Source organism: Chroicocephalus ridibundus, chromosome 2, assembly GCF_963924245.1.
Source record: "Chroicocephalus ridibundus chromosome 2, bChrRid1.1, whole genome shotgun sequence".
Classification (NCBI taxonomy): domain Eukaryota; kingdom Metazoa; phylum Chordata; class Aves; order Charadriiformes; family Laridae; genus Chroicocephalus; species Chroicocephalus ridibundus.
Window position 1 is genome coordinate 140898007 of NC_086285.1, and position 22198 is coordinate 140920204.

A 22198-nucleotide genomic window follows, 5' to 3' on the forward strand; every position below is an offset into this window, starting at 1 on the left:
GGTTTTAGTTATTGCTGAGCAGTGCTCACACAGTGTCAAGGTCTTTTCTGCTTTTCAGGACGCCCCACTAGCAAGCAGGCTGGTGCACAAAAAGTTGGGATGGGACACAGCCAGGAGAGCTGACCCCAAATGACCAAAAGGATATTCCATACCATATGTCATCATGCTCAGCAATAAAAGCTGAGGGAAGGAGAAGGGGTGACATTCGGAGTTGCGGCTTTTGTCTTCCCAAGTAACCGTTACGCGTGGTGGAGCCCTGCTTTCCTGGAGATGGCTGAACATCTGCCTGCGTATGGGAAGTAGTGAATGAAGTCCTTATTTAGCTTTGTTTGCCTGCACAGCTTTTGCTTTACCTATTAAACTGTCTTTATCTCAACCCACGAGTTTTCTCACTTCTACCCTTCCGATTCTCTCCCCCATCCCACTGGGGGGAAAGTGAGCCAGTGGCTGAGTGGGGCTCAGCTGCCTACTCAGATTAAGCCATGACAATTGCGTAACAAAATGCTAGGCTGACTAGCAAAATGAAATATAGTAAAATGGACTTCCCAGTTAGTAAGGGACCTCCCCTAGGTATCTAAGGAAAAGGAGTAAAGTGATGAAGGTCTGGATCTACACATACTCATTTTCTGTCTTTGGATATGGGGATTTTTGGGTCAGGCTGTTGGGAGCCCCGTTAAGAACCCTTAACTAGCAGGCAAAGCAGGTAGAATCAATGGTAGTTTCAGGATATCTATTGTTTCACTCTATACTGTAGGACAGATGTGCCTTGCATATCACAAACAGTATCACAGATCTATATGTCACTATAGTGACATATGAGCATCTCATATATTTTAAAAGAAACATTTTACTTGGTGCTTGGCCAAAGAAAGGAGGAGTGACACAGCTAATGCCAATGGAGTGGCACTGGTGCAATATCACACGCTTTCCTCCTCCACATGGAAGGGAAATGCAAATAATTTGTCCCAGTACGTAGTTCAAGCAAAGAGGCTAGGTCAAAGCAGCAACATTTACACCTTGTTCTGCTGGTGATCATTCAGACTAATTTTGAGAGAGAATAATTTCAAGTCGATGCAGAAATTATGTCCTCATTTTACATCATGATGAAACGTAAGAAAAATAGTTCTAGTGATCTGGTATATATCTACCTGGTACATACAGGTAAGTTAAACATATTGATAATCATCACAAGTCCCTTTTTTCTGTAAGTGGCTTAAACTTGATAATTGTCCAACACCTTATTCAAAGGACCCTTAGCTAAGCATCTCCCAGTTCAAGTATTTGCATTGCCTCATTTAATATTTTGTTGTATTAACATTTTCTAAATAAAATAAAAGGAATCAGTCTTGATGACTTGAAGCTACTTTGCCAAGCACACAAGAAACATTTCTGGAAAATTATCGGCCACGTTATCATTCTACAAGCAATATTCCCCTGAATTACAGTCACCCCATAGTCTCCAGCGTTCAACCAATAGCACTGATGTTAGCAAGAGCTAACCCCACGAGTGAAGTACAGAGCAAAAGCAACATGAATCATTCCAGCTGGTGACAGGGGATGCCACGGCTTCAGACATAGTCCCCTCGTACTTGAACTGAAAGCTTTGTAAGAGAAGTGCTCCAGGTGAAACCACAGCCACACACAGGTCAGAGTAAAACTCCCATTAATTTTAGTCAGGACATAATTTCACTGTAGGAATTTCATTGTCCCCAGTCTTGCTGTATTTTCAATATCCTTTCTTCTACTTAGAATAAAGAAGTGAAGTTAAAAAGGCGAGAGGAAGCACCATATGTTATATGGTAATAACTGTATTTACATAAAGAACAAGGGAGGATCTGAAGAACTGCAACCCAGTAACTCTGACTTCACTTTTAGGACAGAAATTGGAAATTCTTGCTATGGCCTCATTTACAAACCTTTAAAACTGTATGCTGCATAGACCAGCCAGAGTAAATCAAACTCATAAAAAAACTACACATGCCAAATTCACTGCATGTATTGCTGATACGACAGAGGATAAACATGACACAATGAACATTTTATTTATCCCGATTTCAAATCAGTTAATGATGCATCACCCAAGGTCAGACATTAGAAAAGTTGCTCAAACAGATTAAGAATTGGCTTACAAAATGAGAACAGAGGGTGCCAGATCAAGAGAAAACATTTGACTTGTGTACGAGTAATAAACACAATAGGTATCAATAGCTCAATTTTGTTTACACAGTTTATACTGAAGACGGTATTTCAGAGGGTATCAGAGGAGGCTAATAATATCAATGACAAAAAGCCACTCTGGGCTTTCGCCTTTTCAAGACATTGAATGGTCTAGTTTCCCTAAACACAGTTCTCAATAGTATGCTTTCCCAGATCAAGGCTGAAGTCCCCTGCTATGTGCCAGACTGAGCTTTATAAAGAGAAACGCAAAGGAAAAAAGCAGAGGAAGGCTCATTTTTCCCCATCCAAGTACTACTCTGAATGTGGTCTTAAAGGCTAATAATGCTAGATCATTGCTGCTACAGGAGTTCAGAGAGCTGCCAGTACATAACACAAGTTGATCATCCCAGTTCAGTTCCCAAAAATACAGTTCAAATCAATTGTCAGTGGCGTTCTTCCTTGACAGTCCCAGGAAGTACCAAACAGTGAAGGAGCCTTGGAAAGTTCTCTTGACTTACCTCACCTTCAGTACAGGAGACGCCAAGCACCGGTTGCTTTTGCCTGAATCACATAAACACCTGCATACACCTGTCCACACCCTGCAAAGGGGCCTTTGGTTTTCTTAGCAAAGGGGACATGTTTTCCAGCAAAATTCCATCCACTGTGAGATTTTATCCGGACATACGGACCTGATTGTGAGGCAACACCGTAACATTTGCACAATCCACAGTCTGCAACCTTAATGGAAGTTTGTAATGCGGAACTGCAAACATATTAACTGCAGGGAAGCATTTCACAAAGGCCAACTGCGTAGGTCATGATCAGAGGTAACAATTAATGTTTCTGCTTCAGCTGACTCTATTCTCTCACCTAGAGACTTTCTCCAGCTCGGGTTTGATCAACTTTGGGTTACGGCATTGGGTAACTTGCCCTGTTGTTAGCCATTCTAGAGACAACGATGGGAAAAAGCATGTCTGGCTCCTCAACAGTCACACAACCAAGAAAAACACGATAGTAAGAAAGCAGAGATTCAAAAGAAATACCATGCAGGGCAGACAAACAAAGTGTTCACTCTCAATGTATGCAACAAATGGCAATAAAACTACTTCAGGCTTTTGAAGGCATATCTTCTAGATCATACATAAAACTTGACTGAGCCCTGGCCCAATACACCAGTATAACCCTACTGCAGACTGATACTAAATAAAGCTTGATCCTGAAGTCTTCAAATCTGGTTAAATTCTCCTTCTACCATAGAAGCGTCTGGGGCTAACCTTTGTCTGTGGTGCCTGGATGACGCAAGTCCAAGGAAAATACTGATATTCAAAAACAAAGTGTCTGTCATCAAATTTTTTTGAGAGAAACTGCAACAAATGGCAACAAGGACATCGATGTTCTGGACCTTTCCCCTTCACATCTCATCTGAACAGAGTGAATCACCACAAGGGACAAATCAGGATCTGTTCATTTAAGAACAATCACAAAAAAGACTGGTTGTGTCTAAATTAATGTGCCTGAGACCATTCTCCAGCACGAAAAAATTACTGGCACAACAGCTCACCTCTGTACTGTTAAACACACAGAGTGCCTGAATTCGGATCCTTCAGGAGGTTGCCCCAGTCAGTAAGAGTTCTGAAACCACACCTAAAACAATTTCACTGCATGGACAGATGAGTTCAGTGCCTGAAGACTTCTCTGGCATTGCTTAGCATACCAATATAGACAGAGTTACTCTGATACTGAATTTTACACTTTTTGAAACGTGATATGTTATTTTGAAACTTAACTCCTGCAAATTAACTTGCCATTAGCTTGGTATCTTGCATCAAGCAAATCAACAGGTGAAAGAGACAGAAGTTCCACATGATATGAAAACTCATCCAAACCTTATCAGTTTACCATCTGTGCTGGAAATTTCTCAACATAATTAAAGATACTGAAGACTTATACCAGTTTCAGTTAGGTCTCTAACGCAGCAATTTAAACTGTATTGGCACTTTTACATAGAGCTGTCCAGAAAACCTGCAAAAACAGTTTTATTATTTTAATATATTACACAGAAACACAGTCAGATCTCTTTCAAAATTCTTCCAATACTGTGTTCATTCAGCATAAACCCATGCGGCGTAACTTGAAACTCACAGTGAACTCAAGGGATACCTTCTTGTACAGACTCTGCTTCACTTTATGTAAGACAAGGGTTTTACGGTCATCTGGGACTGCATTTCAAATGCTTTTTTGTCTCCAACAGTAATGTGATTAGGGCTTTACATCCAAGCTGGACACAATGAGTTAAATTCATCCCACTATCTTTAGAGAGACCCTTTGTGGGACTACACCTCAAAAGCTGAATCTAACTCCATTACTACAAGCAGAGAGGAATGCCTGAAGGGATTACCTCCCCTGTTCTTTCAAACCCTTGTTTGAAAACAAAACATCCACTACATTTATCTGGCATATAACATCATGTTTCTGGTTAGCTCTTACTTAGAAATTCATGACTTGCTGTCTCCTTTCTACCCAAGCAATGTTTTCTGAATCATAGGAAAGGAATGAGGTGGCTGATTTAAAATACCCCCCCCATTATAAACATTACGGACCCCCCTATTTGCACTCTTGAACAAGCAGTATCCCTATTGCCACGTCTTCCAAAGGCCATCCTCTGGTTTTCAACTACTCGTTATGAAGTGAATTACTATGGGAATTCTGAAGTTTAAATTTATATTGTTAGGCAGTCAACTGTCTATCATGTTGTGTTGTCCCCCCTCCAATCAATAGCTATTGAATACGTATCAATCACCAGCATTTTTCTCATGAAAATAATATCTAAGTAGTCAGTAACTAAGCAGTCCTGTCTTCTTAAATTTCATGTATCTCAATCAAAGTGAAACTAAACAAAACAAAAAACCAAAACAATATAAAAAGAAAGACAAAAAAACATCTTATTACATAGGAGGGAAGATTTATATTATCTAAATATTCATCTAAAAATTCATTTATATTATTTAAATACTACCATCTAAATTAACCTCCTTAGTTCACAAATTATTGTTAGTTTATGACTAAAAGTACATGTCACTACTGACTTGTCACACACTTATTTTACATACTTTTATATATATAAAAATAAGTCACGCACACTTATTTTGATATACTGCTTTTGGAGGTCTAATCTTGAACCTCTAGGACGTTGGTCCTACCTCACTACAACTCTATTTGTCTGTCACATATGCTACAAAATACCAAGTTAAGAGTACAAAATGACAAATTTAGTTTAAAAGCACTAAAATCTGTGCTTTTCTTCTCCTCTTAGAGAAATCGCAGTACCTATAAAAACAAAAGCTAAATTTCTGGAGAACTACCCAGTCCCTGCTGCTGTAGACAATCAGTAGCTATGTCGCCGAATCAAACTTAGGCTTCTCCCATGGTCAAGCAAATAGTGATGCACCAGGAGCCACTTAGCCACTGTTAAACAGTTTAATAATGTTATGCAATTTGTATAATGTTAGTAATTTATCATCATATAGTGAAAGACAGTGTGTGTCAGCAGTTAGAAGTACTTTGACCTTTTCAAGTGGCAAGTTTTAACAGCAGCAAAAATAGCAGCAAATATAATTTTGAAGACAACCAAAACTGAAAAGAGGTTTGAATTGAGCGCTGTGGCTAGTGCTAGATATGTCTCATCTTAACATTTGTTATGTTTCCTGAAGACTTGGCTTACTGGATATAATGAAAATACTCAGTTTCTTCTTTAACTCTGAATTTTCCATCCTTGTTTCAGGAAAAAAAAAAAAAACAAAGAGGGAAAAAAAAAAGAAGACATGAACCCAAAAGCTCAAGAAACAGAAGACAACCAAAAATATTCCAAAAGCATTTTTATGATTACCAAACCAGTCTGGTTGATTCCACAGGTCTTATTCACGATTGTCAGCATTGAATTAAACGTTATTTGAAAAAGAGACTTTCACACATGGTACCTGAGGAGTGGAAGTGACAAAAAGCAATGAAGCGGAGAACTCAAGTGATGCAATATAGGCCACATTTTTGGTTTAATGCAATAGCTATAGAGTTCTTAAGGTGGACAGACTAATGCAGAAGAATAAACATTACAGTCCATGGCTGTCAGTAGAGCCATCAGCCTCACTGAATGAGGAAAATCACTGTTAGACTGAGGGTAGAAGACAAGGAAGGAATCCAGTCCTTTACTTCTGATGAGAGAAGTTACACTATGTAAGCCCTTTCATTAAATAGTTAGATCCCATCTCAAAGCAAGTTTAATTTTTCTCCCCTACATTCCCCCCCCACTATTCTTTCTGGCAAGTGGTTCTACAATACCATTCCTCTAACAATTTTAAACTTTCTTCTAACTAGAAGATTCAGTTTATGCATAGATAGTGTGTCTCCACTTCTTTTCATACCAATTTTATCCCTTTTGTACAGGTTAAGTCTATGGATTTACACACCAATATTTATCTTACATATTTAATATATACATGCTCTTAATTTACTCAGTCAAAATGTTTGGCAATTCAGTGCTTTTCAAACAGCTTGGAGCAAAATCTTGTACCCAATGAAATTAATGGCATATTTGGACCAATTCCATGAAGTTAGAATCTCATCACAGTTTTCCAATCAAGACCACCAAGCAGAGATATCTTATGAGGATAATAAATACATAAGTAAAGAAATAACAGTTATGTAAAAGAAAATAGATCAAATATGCGTGAATTCCCTTCTTCTTTCTGTCTCTAAAGTTTCTTCTTATCACTGAAACATGGGTATAGTGCATGAGGTTCAAAAAAATAAAAAAAAAGCAAGCATGGAGCACTCTCCATTTCTATACAAATCTGAAGGCTGTTGACTTCTTTCAACAACTCTGTGAATTCTTTGTGCCAAAGGAAAAAAAATAAACGATTTTTGGTTTTTAGTAATACTTTACCAAACACCACTACACAATCTTCAACTATGCATGTAGCTGTTTTATTTCTAAAAACAAGGTAACACCTACAAAGCCCTTGCACTGTAGGACATTTAAAGTCCCACTCTGTCCTTTTCCAGCTAACATGCTAAAACTAACTGGCATGATGAATTTCTCTATTGTATTAGAGTTGGAACATGAGAAAGGTTATAGTAGCTTTAGGCTCTCCTTTCCTTAGTCACTTATAACTTTTACAAAACATCACAGAATGTACTGTTCTAACATTTTTAAAGCCTAGTTTCACCTTAAGAATCATTTCCTCTGCTGCTGAAAATTTAAAGGAGGAAGGGAATATTCACAAAGACATTAAAAAACCCTTTTAATGAAATGGAATCTTTATTTTGAGCAAAGCTAAAGAAAGAACATACTTCTATAGAATCCAAATCTTTTGGTCCAAATTAAATTGACATCATCTCCTTAGAAAGATCTTGCATGTAGAGAAAGTTTCTCTAATATCTCAGTGGAAAAGGCATCTAAGCAATTAATCTATGAAGAACAATGACTCTATCTTTATCTGACTGCTGGGACAAAAAGTGAATTCTCTTGGCAGCCAGGAAAAATGATGGGATTATTCACAAAGGAACTAAAATACTGTTTTTTTCTCTAAATGAGCCTGTCAGCGCAAAACAATAGAGTAGAGCTAAATATTCAAAGGAAGCTCTTCTGGAATAAAAGATTGCAGATATATCACTCTTCCTTCTCACATGCAGACCTAAAAATCAACAGCAGATCTAGTCTCTCTTTAATTACACGATAGCAGAAAACTCATTTGAATAGTACATCAGGTAGCATACTCAGGTATTTCCAATTTTGGACTTATAAATAAGTAACGATACGAATACAAGCTGGCCAGTAACACTCTTATTCTGATCCAGTTAATTTCACAGTCCTGAAGACCTAAAGCAAGTATTGTAAATAATGGGGGGGGAGGGGGGGGGGGGGAATCAATGAAATTACGCACCTACCTATGATGAGATCTAAAGTGTGGTATTAGCACAGAAATGTAAATTTCTGTTGAATTAATCCACATTTTACTTTACATAACAAAAGTAGTTGAAAACACAGCTAATTATTAGTGAGGGCCCAGGGCTCTTACCCAAAGAAATTATTAAAATGTCATTTTTATTTTTATCTTCTTGGTGATTGTCTATCAGACAATAGACATTTAGCAAGCTTATTCTTCTAAAATATATTTTCTAATTACTTACTTCTTATAAAAATACTTAACATTCTGTTCTCTCCTCTCAAAGGCAATAAATAGCTGTTTAGAGGTTTGCATATTTAGGAAAGAAAGACAGCCTTTACAAATATTTATGGTAAGTCATCAAATAATGGTCAGAATCACTAAGTTTATTTGAAGTATTTGCTGTAAGTTAGGTAAAATTTTACACAGATTTAAACAGGCCCAGGCCTGGTCTCGTTAAGGTTGAAGGCAAAGCTGCCTTGTTGGCAATGGAGAAATGTTGTATTCTTTATACCCCTAACTAAATACTTAAAATACCTAAGATCTAAAGACGTAAGAAAGTGCTAGCCTCTTGCGCCAAGGGATAAATGTGTTTAATAACATGCAGGGCACCAGAGTGACAGGATAAAAATTGTAGTACCATAAAAATGGAGTTCTGCTCTTGATTTTCTCAGTAGTACAGGTGTCCGGTGTGATCTGAGATGATCTACACCATCCAGGGGATGACAGATACATCATCGGACCTTTAGGAGGCCCAGGCTTTTGTGGAGCATTATCTAGAGGCCAAGCAAGGTAGACCACTGCCTACACGTCATCAGGAATGTAGACAAGTGTAAGGAATCCCACCATTGCAGAGGGAAAGGATTCAACCCCAAATTACGACATCTGAATGCCAGTGATTACCTGGGGGAGCCTCATAGATATACATGTCTCAACACCCTCCACCATCACTTACAATTTGGAACAGGCTTCGGATACCTAAACAAGTGTGTAGTGTCGTCTGAGATGACTTAGGACACACAGCCTGGCTTCCTGTTGCTAGCCTAAAAAGATTAAGCTTTCGTAGGTCCCATGTTATTTCTGTCAGCCAAGGGCACCTTAAATGGTGGTGGATGCCTACACGTAATCAACCCAATCACGCTACTACTCAATACCAATAGTAGAGTCCAGAAAAAAGATTCAACTCACTGTGATACAGACAATAACTGGATGGTCAGCTGAATTAGTCTCTCTCTTTCATTGACTTCAGGGAGCAGACTGTTATTAATATAAAGGAAACACGTACAGCACATTTGAACACCTAAATTTAAGTACTATTCTCTCAAACTGAATCCCTTTCCCAATCTAACCCTGCAGCTTGCACACTTGCTGGGAAATATACCTCATGCAAATCACCCTGCACAAATCTCATCATCAGGATGTAGATCAGCAAACAAATTCCACCTTCCCGCATAAAATAACTTGAGATCCTTGTTTTGCAAGTGTTGCATAACGTGCAAAGCTGGACATTATGATAGCTCATACGTGCCAGTGTCACGAACATCTTTAAGTCTGTGCTTGTGACCCCACTAATGATGTAATATGTGAAATTCCAAAGTAAGATTTTTTTAACAGAGCGTAGTATCTAGATATCCATAACGCTCCTACTAATATCCAATTTTATTCACTAGGTAGTAATACTTAAATAGAACAAGGCATGGTACTTAGATAAAATCATCATAAACTAGTCAAGCCCTCCTGAGACAGTGTCAGCGATCCATACACATCTACATATCTTTTAAAATCAGGCAGTGTAAGTCCATTACAACTGCACTAAGAATTTCAAATGGAGTGAAAAATTAAATCAATGCTTCATTTCTCTCTGTCCTACCTGTATTTTTCTTTCTGTAAAGTCAAAGAAATACACCAAATTACCAATCAGTGCATGCCATCTATGCTCATAAACAGCTCCTATCATCCTGGATTACAGAAAAGGCATCACTTTCTGTCAGAAATTGCCTAACCTAAGACAACTTCAAACTGTTGCCAGTAGCCAAAGGAAAACTATACTGAAAAGAATTCTTCCACTGTAGTTTTCCCTACTGCACTTTTACCAGGTTTTTTTTCAACTCCAATTTTGGAATCCACCACTGTGGATTTTAAAACTTGACTTGACAAAACTCCGGCAAATACACCATAGTTAGCAATCCTTCACTGGCAGAGAAGTAGGCTTTTGATAAATCTTTCCCATCTCTAATATCTCTGATTCTATGGTGCAATAACGACTGATGATTTTCCTTGGCTGCAGGCAATGGTCTGTAGGAAGACAAGCTGAGGGGAAAGAAAAGAAAAAAAAAAAAGGGGGAAGAAGAAAAAACAAAGATGAAAACAAGAGATAAGAAAAAAGAAGCACGGAAATTAAAAGTAAGGAAGAAAGTGGGAAGAAGGAAGGAAGTTCATAAGGTGAACTCGTGGTACAGGAACACTGATTTACTTTCCACTTCTATCATACTTAACATGTCAGCACAGCAAATCTCTTATTTCCCCCGCGCCTCATCCTCCCACCATTAACATTCAGGGGTATGTGAGCAGCATGTCTGCCTATTAGTGGTGTCTAATAAAAAACATTAATACCTGGAGCAGTGGAAGGCCAGTCTTTTATTGTATTTCATAAAAATCCACAAATAGTCAGACAAAAAAGGAGAAGCTTAGGTACTGTGATTACAAGGCAACATGAATGTTTTCGGAACAATTTACTTAATAGTACATTTATTCAAAAATAGAAGAATTTTTAATTTTGCATTGTGTAACGTTAACAATCTGATCCAAAGTCCATTTTATTTGTTAAGAATTTTGCATTTATTTAAAAACATTTTGAAGCAGACTATTTGTTTTCATATTCGGGTAACAAAAATTATCTTATTCAAACTTTCATTCTGAAAGAGAACGTGATAATCTATCTTCAGTCATCTAATGACATCCATTATTTAATCCCACTGACAGTGTTCTCTGCGAAGTTTTGGTACTTACAATTTAAAAAAAAACAGAACTAAACTAAAAAACCACCAGGGTTTGAAGAGTTATAGACAAGTTTTTCACCTTTTCTGCTCTGATACCTGACTCTTGAACATAGTCACTACTTGAATGATTACACAGATGATCAAATTGGAATGCTCTATTTATATATATTTTATGATCTCCCACTACTACTTTTTATCAAGAGAAAAAAAAAAAAGTGAAACAGTCCTGAGACAAATGAATGATGAAGATATATTGCTGGCTCTTTTACATCACTTCTCTTGTTCTTGACATGTATTGGAAAAGGCAGTAAATACTCTTCAATTAGTCCAATTCACATTTGTTACAATTACAGAGATGGTTACAAAGATGGATAAGCTATGTGATTGATTTGAAGACTCATGATGGAACTGGACACACAGCCCAGATCTCCAGCCCTCAAGAGCAATGACTCGGTACTCACATCACCTCCTTTTTCCCACATATTTAAAAATACATGCAACAGAGAAAGAGATCATAAAGACCTTTCCAAAGCTGACATTCCTTGTACAAGCAATGAAGGACGGAAATATCAGAATCCAGCACTTCATAATCAATAAGGAAAATCAAAAAATGGACCACAGTCCTGGGTTGTGGTTTGTTTTTTTTATTTTTTAAAATACATACAAGTAATGAGAGAGAAAAAAAAAGCCTCGCTTGCCAAGACCAAAATCATGCTAAACAATTAGCAATATTATACTATTACGTCTAGTAATAATCATAGATTTTATTGTGTGGAAGACAGATCATTTCTTTTCCTTGCAATTAAATGTATTATTACTATTCTGTATGGCATGTAAACAAATACAATCTGTCAATTTCTCTGCAAAGACAGTGGGTCAAAGCAATTTCCTAGAAGAGCATCACGCAACCAACATCTGAGGTAAGAAAGAAAAATATGACAGGATCATCACCTTCAGATCCAGATGCAGTACAAAAAGGAAGCAATTTCCTCTTTGGTGCACTTTGTAAATATCCAGTGATATCCATTTAAAGGAAGTATGTTCCTTCCCTTTGAAAGGGACTCTTGTTTTTCTGTTTTTCTATCTAAGTTTTCAAGAAATTGATAATTTTCCGTCTACCTTTCAGCTGGTATTTTTCTGAAAAGGGAAGTCTCCCCCTTGCCAACCTGTATTTCACACTTGTAAGTGGAGATGTGATTACATGTCAGCAAAAATGAACAGGAACAATGAAATAAAACAACTGTTTCTCTACAAGATCACGAGGAAAAAAAATAATAAAGACCAGATTTCCTGAGGTTAGCATTTTTTTTTCAAATCATCTATACAACTGTGAAACCAGTTCAATTGTTTCGTAAAAGGTAAAAACACATGACAGCATCTTCATGTATTACAGACACGTCATATGAGTGGGAAAAGCTGATGAAAATCAATATAGATTTGTCTGACAGCAGTTACTTTGTCCCCCATAACCACAGCCCAGTATGAAGAGTTCTGGTGAGTTAATACAGTCAGAAACTCAGAGTGGAGGGCATCAGTCCTAGAGGGACATTTTTTCCCCAAGCTCTGAGTGGTCCGGTACAGAGGCAAAGCCACTACTGCCAAAAGGTAGCAGCAGACAGACAAATCTACTTCCACCCTGGCCCTACAGTGACAGATGTTCTTTTAAGGTGCAGCTTTAAGGAACTTGTTCCAACATTCCTCCCGATGGACCGAGATCCCTTCTACAAATGCTCCACAGCACAACAGCCCCATTCCACACTGCTATTCCACACAAGGGTCAATCACAATATGATCCATAAATAATCAACACAAAAGGCAAAATGTTTTTCATCCACAGTCACAAAACAATTGTCAAATAATATGCTTTATGAATGTTTTCTCACAGTGTAATAAAACCTGCTATTGTTCTACAGAGAGAAAGCACCAAGTGACTTTAATTTTCTACATAGCTATCGCGGCCCATTGCTTCAGCTGCACATCCCCTGTCGCAGCAGTTTTAATCCCGGAATTTTAAACCCCTTTTCCAATACTGGATTCAAGCCTCAGCACTTGAGATTGGATTGCTTACTGCTAAGCACTGAAATTAACATGGGATAAGTTTCCGCAGGCCCTGAAGCCTTGATCTTGAAATTAACAGGAGATTTTAAGCATGACAAAAACACCTGAACAAGCCCCTAAATCAATTAGGTGCTGTAATACCTCAAAAGGTATGCCAGGAACATTATGATCACAGCTGAAGTGCAGATAACTCCTCAGCTGGTATAAACCAGCTGTTAATAAGTAGAGAAACATTGTACCAGCAGTTTCAGTTAATAAGTAAAACTATAGAAATACTATTTTTTCCCCTTTCTGTAATTTATGTCAATTTTAATTCATCACAGAAATAAATTGTTACCACTTAATTGCTCTTACTGTACAGCAAAGATGCTTATAATGAAAGATGATAAGCAGGAACATGAATGAACAGTTGCCAGGCAACCAATAAATAAAGGTTCCAAATAGCATGACCTCTCTTTAAAGGATAAAGCTCTAATCATAATTATTTTTCAAATCCATTTCAGTGCCAACTAAAATCATGTTTGCAGCACTAATCCTGGTCTTCCTCATACAAAATGAAACCAAATCTGTCATTTGACATATCACAGATAACAAATTAAACAAACTCAACCTGCTCCCTCAGATTACGGTCAATAATAGTGTAGTTTGAGGACAGCAAACAGGTTAGACAAAGAACTGGAATCCAAAATTAGAGAGGTGAGAAGGATTAAGCAATTTAAAAAGGGTAATTAAAACATATTTTGTTAAAAAAAGTCATATTGTTACTTTAAGGATCTTCAAAAAGCATCAACACCGCGTCCTCCAGTGTTTAACTCCACAAAATGATCATTTGGTAAAGTAGAAGGATGAGACAGACTTTAAAATACTGGAAACAGATGTGGTTTGAAATGTTTTAAAATCTATAATACCACATTCTCTCTTTATAAACTCTTACAACTCAGTCTTGCCGAGTGCATAAGCAGAGCTGAGGTGCCTAGAGCAAGCACTGACCTTTCAGATGGATTCAAATAAAACTGACAAAGAGCAGCATAAATCTTAAACCAGTTAAAGAACACAGTATATCCACTCTGAAGAAACAATGAATGGTTATGCAGGAGTTTTACATTATGCCTTCTGAATAATGGAAGGGGAAGAGCTTGGGCTTGTTCAGGGCTTTTTGGTGGGCTAATAAATTGTGTACTTGTTTAAGTAAGATCTCATGTCAGAAAATATTAGGAACACATCTTTTGGTATGTTTATCTTGCGCTACATAAGGTGATTACATAAATCTCTTTATTTAACCATTTTATTTCTTTTCTTTAGTAGGATTGAGAATCACTAATAGCTGTGATGCTTAAACACTAAATAGTCAAAAATAAGATGAACTACAATTATAAACAAATATGTCTTGCACCTAAGGTCCAACATACTATGACAATTGTGAACTCATAAGAACTGGGACAATCTTTTCAATCCATCTTTGAGCAAAGTACAGGCAACAGAATGCGTGAACTTCCCTGCAACATTATCAGCATAAAAACAATCTCATACTTTATAGTAGAAAACTGATCTACTGGAATTTTTGTAAACAGGAATTATTGTTTAAATTACAGCAGAAAATGCACTCTGTCAACTAGTAGTCTCCACATATATTTCTTCATATCAAATGAGAGGCAGTTCATTATACAGTAGCTTTCTATGAACAGAAAAGTATTCTATTGCCTATCAGACACATAACCTTCCAATTATTTTCCTTATGTAGATGTATCTGCTCATCAGAAGCCTTTACAGGAGGCTTTCTATGTATCTGTATTTTGTCAATAAGCAAATATGAAATACATCACATTACACCTGTATTGTTATTGACTAATATTTCACCCACTAACCACCTCCACCAACTGATTCAATAACTCCTCTCCATGCTTCTAATAATTTCAGTTTGAACTTCTTGTTCTAACAAAAATCCAATTCATTCAGTTGATACCTTACACGAGTGAGATTCAGAATTCAAATAACTGAGATTCATGCGTGCTGACTGCAACTAAAAACAATGCAGAAGATCCTGTAAATTCCTTTTAGGACACATGGCAAAACCAAAACCACCTTGATTGCTTCTGCATAGATTTGAGCTTGCATTTTAACAAATTATAAAAATACTGTGCTGTGCTTGCAAACCTGAAAACCAAGGCCACTAGTTGAAAAGTGCGAAAAGGTGATATTGGAGGATTTTTTCCCCTCCCAAATGTTTGCTCATTTTCAAATACCAGCTGAAGAATTAAACTGGTCTGGTTTTATGCTTAGAAGACCCAAAGCCTACGGAAGAAAAGGTCATGCATTACCATTCAGCAGGAGCTGGAGGCTAATTGTAATGTTTATTAACAATGAAAACAATGGGGTTCTCAGACACTTACTACCATGGAGGAAACTGATGGTATTTTTCTGAAGTTTGGATTCCACTGCATTTTGTTCCACAATATGCAATTTAACTGTCCCACCTCTGAAAATGGGAGGAGAGAAAAGACTGTATTGTTTTCCAGCGCTGCTCACACTAAGAGTCACTTTAAGATCTCCCCTAGGGACTAAAGTCTATAAATTTAGCATTAGAAGAAGGAAAATAGAGCATAACTGCCAGCTTGAGGAGAGAGACGATGAAGCATGCTCTCTCTCTAGTGTTTCCCCCATCACAGATACAGTCAATGAAACTAGATGCAATTCTAAAAACACCTCTTTGCTCAACAGGATTTACGCAGATACTCATCTGAGTAAGAGTAGGCAGTATTAGGATTCGGAGATTAATCTTATTCTAGATTCATGCTGATCCTGTTTTCTGACCAAGGTATTCTTGTTTCAATAACCATTTTTCCCGTAACAGAATGGTGACATTGTTTTTCAATATTTTTTCTATTGAATATTTAATAGTAAATTAAATATACACATACTTACTATTTAAATATACACATAAACTAATGGATAACATTAGAATGTAAACTCTCAGGATAATACCAGCTCAAATAGTACAATATTATTGGTTTTAGGAAAACATAAATATATATGTAGTCTATATAGATGATACTTGTGAAAGACCATCTACAGACACTTCCAACAACAGACAAGGGAGTTATCTTTGAGCAACACAAGATATTATTACTGTAGTGAGGAACCCAGCCAGGGAGTCACAGGGAAGTTGGCTGCTCTATCATTTTTCAGTAACAAATTATCTTTTGTGTGTTTGTTTCAGTTTTACATTTAAAATGTTCTTTTAATAACTATTACTCCATTCGCTATCTCACTGAAGGGCATCTCCCTCTGCTAGTGTACAGAAATAGTTGAAAATTGTAGAAAAAAATCTACATTGATGGACACATTCTTCCATTAATGCACTTACTCATTGAAGTTATCATTTTGGACCAATAGTTCAGCACTGAGAAGAGGGAGCTAGCAGTGTAGTCCTTAGATTTTCCCATGATGTCAGAAACAAAGTCTCATAAAAAATGCCACTGGGAATCAGTGAACTTTGAAAGTTAATGCCAAAATCTCCCTCCACATAAGACTATGCGAATCTTAAACTTCATCATGATTACTTAAACCATCAATCTACAATCATCTCTCACACAGCTTTACCACAAAGCTCTGACTGACTCAGAGTGCAAGTGTGCCCCTCCTGAGTGCCGTACTCCATGATCTGAGTCCTACTCGGCTACATCGATTACATGAAATACTACATCCATGAACACATTTCAAGATTGACAATTCAGCTGTCATCAGACACTTGAGGACTTCACCCATGTAGATGTTTGGTTAAAAGAAATTTTACAGAGGGACAATGAAATTACAAGGAACAGCTCATACTACAAGGAACAGTTCATACAATCTTGCAAACTTCAGCTTTGTGTTCTTCTTTTAAAAGACAGCATTATTATTTAATATCTTTGAGCTACAGTAATATTGCCTAAGAATTGCTGTGGCTCACAGCCCAACAAACCTGCATTGAAACAAACAAACCAAAAAATCCAACACTACTACACAGATTTTGCTTCTCAATCAGGTATGTGGATTAAATGAGAAAGAACAACAAGAGGAAATAAATGATCCCTGCATTTTATAATGTTCAACTAGTATTATCTGTACTTTATTTAGAGACAAGAAAGAATGAAAAAAAACCAAACAAAAGCATCTTTTCAGTGACATTTCATTCAACTACATGTACACCACTTCTTTCCTGAATCCTACTTTGCATATTTATTCTTATCGTTCTAAGAAATATTTGTCCTATTTTCACAATTTACTATTATGTACAACCATTTTATGCACTTGTGCTGACTGGGAGGATTGTACAGCACAATACATACATGCTGTTGCCTCAAATTTCCCATGCTTTTAGCCTTTGCTGTTCCCAACAAAAAGAAATTTTCAGCGCTATCCAAACAATGTGAACATGGCAGTGGCTGTTCTGGGGCAAATCTCAGGTCCAATGACAGTGGTCAAAGTCAGTGATCTGGGGAAAAGCCCTGTATTAGGACTCTTAAATACTAGAGTAATTCCCTGGAACACTCTTCTGGCTTGCAGCAATCTGTGGCTCAAAGACTTAATTACAAAAAGAGACTGGGAGTGCTGGCATATGACAACATGCTGTTTCAGAAGGGCTGGGAGGCAGAACAGGAGATGGCATATTTCAAAAGCAAAAAATATGTGCCCTCATCACACACACACGCTACTTCATTCCCCCCAACAGTGTTTCTTGCTCCCGATATTGCCTCTGCCCTCAAAATGTGCTGGTTTCCATATGGAAGAGGTGGCAAAACTGCAAGTGTTTCCCTTCTTTCCTCATAAAACCTCCTTCTGACTGGAGCTGGCCTCCTGTTCATATTCCACTTGACTAAACCAATCTTTTTCTCCTCCCACACTAGCTCCATCTGCCGCCTGTCTCTCCAGCAGAGCCAGATGCCAGCAAAGCAGACTACTGTGGGAGGAGAAAGTTCTGTCGCTGGAATTTCTTCCCTACACCCTGCAGGGGGCCAGTCTATGAAGCCTGGAGAGGAGACCCGAGAGCAACTTCCTCTCTTCCACGCTGTTTTCCCCTGCTCATCAGTAAAGAAGGCAACTGAGGACATGGGCAAAAGATGGATAAAACTTCACGTGCACTCTGAAATTTGCAACTTTAATATTTATATGGCAAAAGTCTCACAGTTGTACTCCAGACTCAAGCACGGTACACACCGCATAAACATTTAAGAAGTCATGAGTCCTTCCTCAAAGAGCTTACACTCAAACAGAAGCAGTCATGCACATTTGTGATAAGGAACGAACAAGAGTGACTACAGCATAGATGACAGAGGAAAAAAAAAAGACTACGATTTATAATGAGGAGAGATCTTAATGACGGAGTAAAAAGACAATACTTTCCGGAGAGATACAAGTCAGAGAGAGAAGCTATAGATGTTGCTGTTAAGCTGAGGGGAGAATTGCATGTGGCAAGGCAAACTGCCTGTAGAGAGTGAAAGACTAGAATGAAAGCAGACATGGGGAAAGAAAAAGTGATTTTTTATTCGTTTGAGGCAATCTTGCATGAGGCAGACGGAGAAGTAGTACAGGTAAGAACTTTTAGACAAAAAGGGAGACAGTCAAGGGACGGAGGAGCATCTGCAGGAGCACCAGAGCCGGTGGCAAGAATGTGTCACTGAGTGAGAACAAGAGCTCATATAAAAAAAGCAAGTGTGCATATGTGAGAGACGGAGGAAACGAGACTTCATTTCTCTGAGAGAAAGAATTGTGGGAACCCAGGAGACAAGAGAGACTAGAAACAAGAACGAGGGAAGGTGGTGTATGGGTGCAGCAGAAAGTTTGGAGTGGGGCTGGCAGGACAGGAGAAAGTGAAGGAACACAGGGATCTAACAGAAAAAACAGAATTATGTATTAGAAGTTGAAAGAGCACATATAAATTAAAGAGACACATAACAAGAAAGATGAAGAAGTTGAATAGACAGGGAAAGGAAGAGGGAAATACACACATCATACTGAAACAGATTAAGAAAAAGAAGAACGAATGGAGTGACAGGAGGAGGAAAAAGGAGGAAAGAATATATGCAAGGATGATAAAGTCAGTAAAGGAACATTAGTTAATAGAAGGCATTATGTAAAAACATCATACGAGAAAACTGGGAGTGTATAGAAGAGTGACTGGAAATGGATGTCCACTGAATTCTCGCTGTCACTGTAAACTCTTAGGGTATGCCACATCTATGTATCCCCACATTTTAATTTTCAGTTGGAAAAATTCTGTTTCCTGGTCCTCCACACCCTCTAACTTTTGCGCTGTAGTTGCACCTTTACGTCGTTTGTTTCACTGTTTCTAGTGGCAACTCTTTTTGTTACGTTTAAATGGGGAAAAGACGGTATTTGGTCAAATACTCTACCACAAAGAAACGTGCCAAAATCTCAAGTTTCCTTTCCCCTGTCCCCATAACACTCTTTCATTCATTCTTCTTCTAAAAAAAAAAAAAAAAAGAAAAAAAAAAAAGGCTGGGGAAACTCAGCCGTGCAGCGGTATGTGAAGTCCAAGACATTCCCAGAGCCTTCCCACTTCGCCCCAAGTTCCCCCTGTGCCCGGGCTGAGGGTTTCCCGTCCCCCGCGGGCGGCCGGGGCTGCTCCGCGCCGCCGGTACCGGCGGGGATCTCCGCCTGAAACGCATCCATCAGGCGGGGGAACTGAGGGAGGGGAGGTAGCTACCGGCTGCTGGAAAGCCGACACAGACTGGCTGCTGGGAGACATGGCTGGCTGGCTATTTGGTTTTATTTTATTTAGGGGATATAAAAGAAAAGGAGAAGAGGGGAAAAGGTTGGGGGGGGGGGGGGGGGGAGGGAGAGGGGGAAGCACACACGCTCGCAGTCGCAGACGGCTGATCTTACCTCCACATTGAAATACTGCTCCGCTTTGCACACTGTAGCACATAAAATCCAAAGGAAGGTTTGCAAGAAAAACACCCTGGACTGAGACACGAAATCCAACCGGCTTCCAGTGCTGAATGCGAGTACGATCATAGTGAACTGTGCTTCAGTGGATGGAAGATCTCTTTCTCTCTCTTTCTCCCTCTCTTTGCCTTAAACAAATAGACAAACAAACCGACCCCCCCCCCCGTGTCGGTGAAGAGCCCGTAGCGCAGGTTCACCCACAGCAGGGGCGGAGGAGGAGCAGACACTTCACAGCACAGGCGGCGGCGGCGGCAGGGTCAGCTCTCGCTCATCCTCACCGCCAGTCCCGTAAGGAGGGAATGTGGCGTCCGAGTGCAGCCGCAGCTCCTGCACGACTCCTCTCTGCCCAGCAGCACCAACCGCCTCCCCGTGTCCTCCTCCTCCTCCTCCTCCCTCCCTCCTCCTCCCTCCCTCCCTCCTCCTCCTCCCTCTCCTCCTCCTCCTCCTCTCTTGCCTCCTCCCCTTCTGCCTCCTCCCGGGGAAGACCGGCCTGCCCGGCGGCTCGGCTCGGCTCGGCTCGGCTCGGCTCGGCTCGGCTCGGCTCGGCTCGGCTCGGCTCGGCTCGGCTCGGCTCGGCTCGGCTCGGCTCGGCTCGGCTCGGCTCGGCCCCCGCCGCTCCCCTGCACTCCAGAACGTTCAGCCGGGACCCGCGCAGCCCCGCCCCGTAGCCCTCTTAAAGGCGACGGGCCCTGCCGCGCCGCTGCCGCCGCTCGGACGCGCTGCGCGGGTTGGCGGCCCGCTGCCGCCGCGAGCGGCTGTCGGAGGGCGGCTGCCCACCTGGGAGGAGCGTCTGGCCCTTCCTCACACGAACGTACCGAACCAGCCGCCCAAGGGCCGAGTCCGCCGGGAGGGCGGGCCTCCATCCCCTCCTCCCGGAGGAGAGGGCGGGTGTCCCTCAGCCTCGGCGTCCCCCCCCCGCCGCCGCCGAGGGGCCGGGGACCCGCGGCTCCCCTCAGCCCCGGTTCGTCAGAGCGGGCCCTGCTGTGGTGCCGGGAACCGCGGCGACGGAGGAGCGCTCGGTGAGAGCGGCAAATTAAAGCGGCTGGAGGGTGGCCGAGGCGGAGAGATGGAGGGCCCTGACCGGGATGCCGCCCTGCCGTTAGGGTGACCCCGAGAGATTTGTTCTTTCCGCCGCTCGGACGAAAGTCCCCAGTCACTGCTGGCAAAGTTCACAGAAAGTGAGGGCCGTGGTTGATTGACGGTGGTACCAACAAGCCAGACAAAACCTGGGCATTGGGGTGATTGGAATTCTTATTTTAAGGTGCCCAAATATATGGTCACCCATTTAAGGGAAAACAATGTGTGAAATACATACAGCATAGACAAACTTTATGCTGATGTTCAAAAGGCCTTGTGATTATGGCAGATAAACTACTCGTGCAGTGATCTTATGGTTATTGGAACATTTTATGCAGCCCTTTGATACGTTATCCAGTCAAAGGAAGGTGAGACAATCCACAACATTAGTGAGACAAGCTATTGCAATAATGCATCTTGAGGGGAAAAAAGAGAGGAAAAGAAAAAGAAGCAGGCTTAATGAAAAAAAGAAGCAATTTTAAATTTCTGAGGTTTCACAAATTTATCTTATTTTTACTTGTTTGGCTATCAAAAAAAGGTGCAAGGATACGTGATCGTGATACAAAACAGCCTGGAAGTAAAAGACATACCTGACAAATGAAATCTTCTTACTCAGATAGTTGAGGTCAATGGCCAAAATTAAAACACGTGCAGATTAGATGTATAAAATTTTGACAGCACCTAGCAGTAGGATGTAGGAATGTGGCAGGTTCTACATCATTTATGTATCTTAAGAGTAAGGCAGTTATCTCTGAAGAAGTCATGTTCTGCGTCACGAAAAGTAATGTTATTTAGCAGAATTCCTTATGTGATATACTTTTTTCATGTTAACTGCTTGATCTTAAAGGCATTTTCTGTTCAGATTGTTAGGATGTGAATAATGAAATCATGAAATTGAGAGCTGGCAGCAAGCTAGAAGAACCTGTTAGCACTTTGGTGGCCAGTATTGGAAGTCAAAATGATCTTAACAAATTAAAGAAATGTCTTGGAACCATCAGGAGGAAACTTAATACTGAC

The 22198-nt window shown here is 39.8% G+C and overlaps 1 protein-coding gene across 2 annotated transcripts in view; it reads right to left on the reverse strand.

Moving 5' to 3' along the window:
• MMP16 (matrix metallopeptidase 16) overlaps window positions 1–20467 on the reverse strand; it is a 195674-nt gene extending 175207 nt beyond the window's left edge. Inside the window, exon 1 of one of the 2 annotated variants that reach the window (XM_063327151.1) lies at window positions 20042–20467. In XM_063327151.1, coding sequence (XP_063183221.1) covers window positions 20042–20173 — 132 coding nt within the window. In that variant the 5' untranslated portion in view covers window positions 20174–20467. The remainder of the gene's footprint in view (window positions 1–20041) is intronic. The other variant, XM_063327153.1, reaches the window with a different exon arrangement.
• Window positions 20468–22198: the final 1731 nt, after the last annotated feature.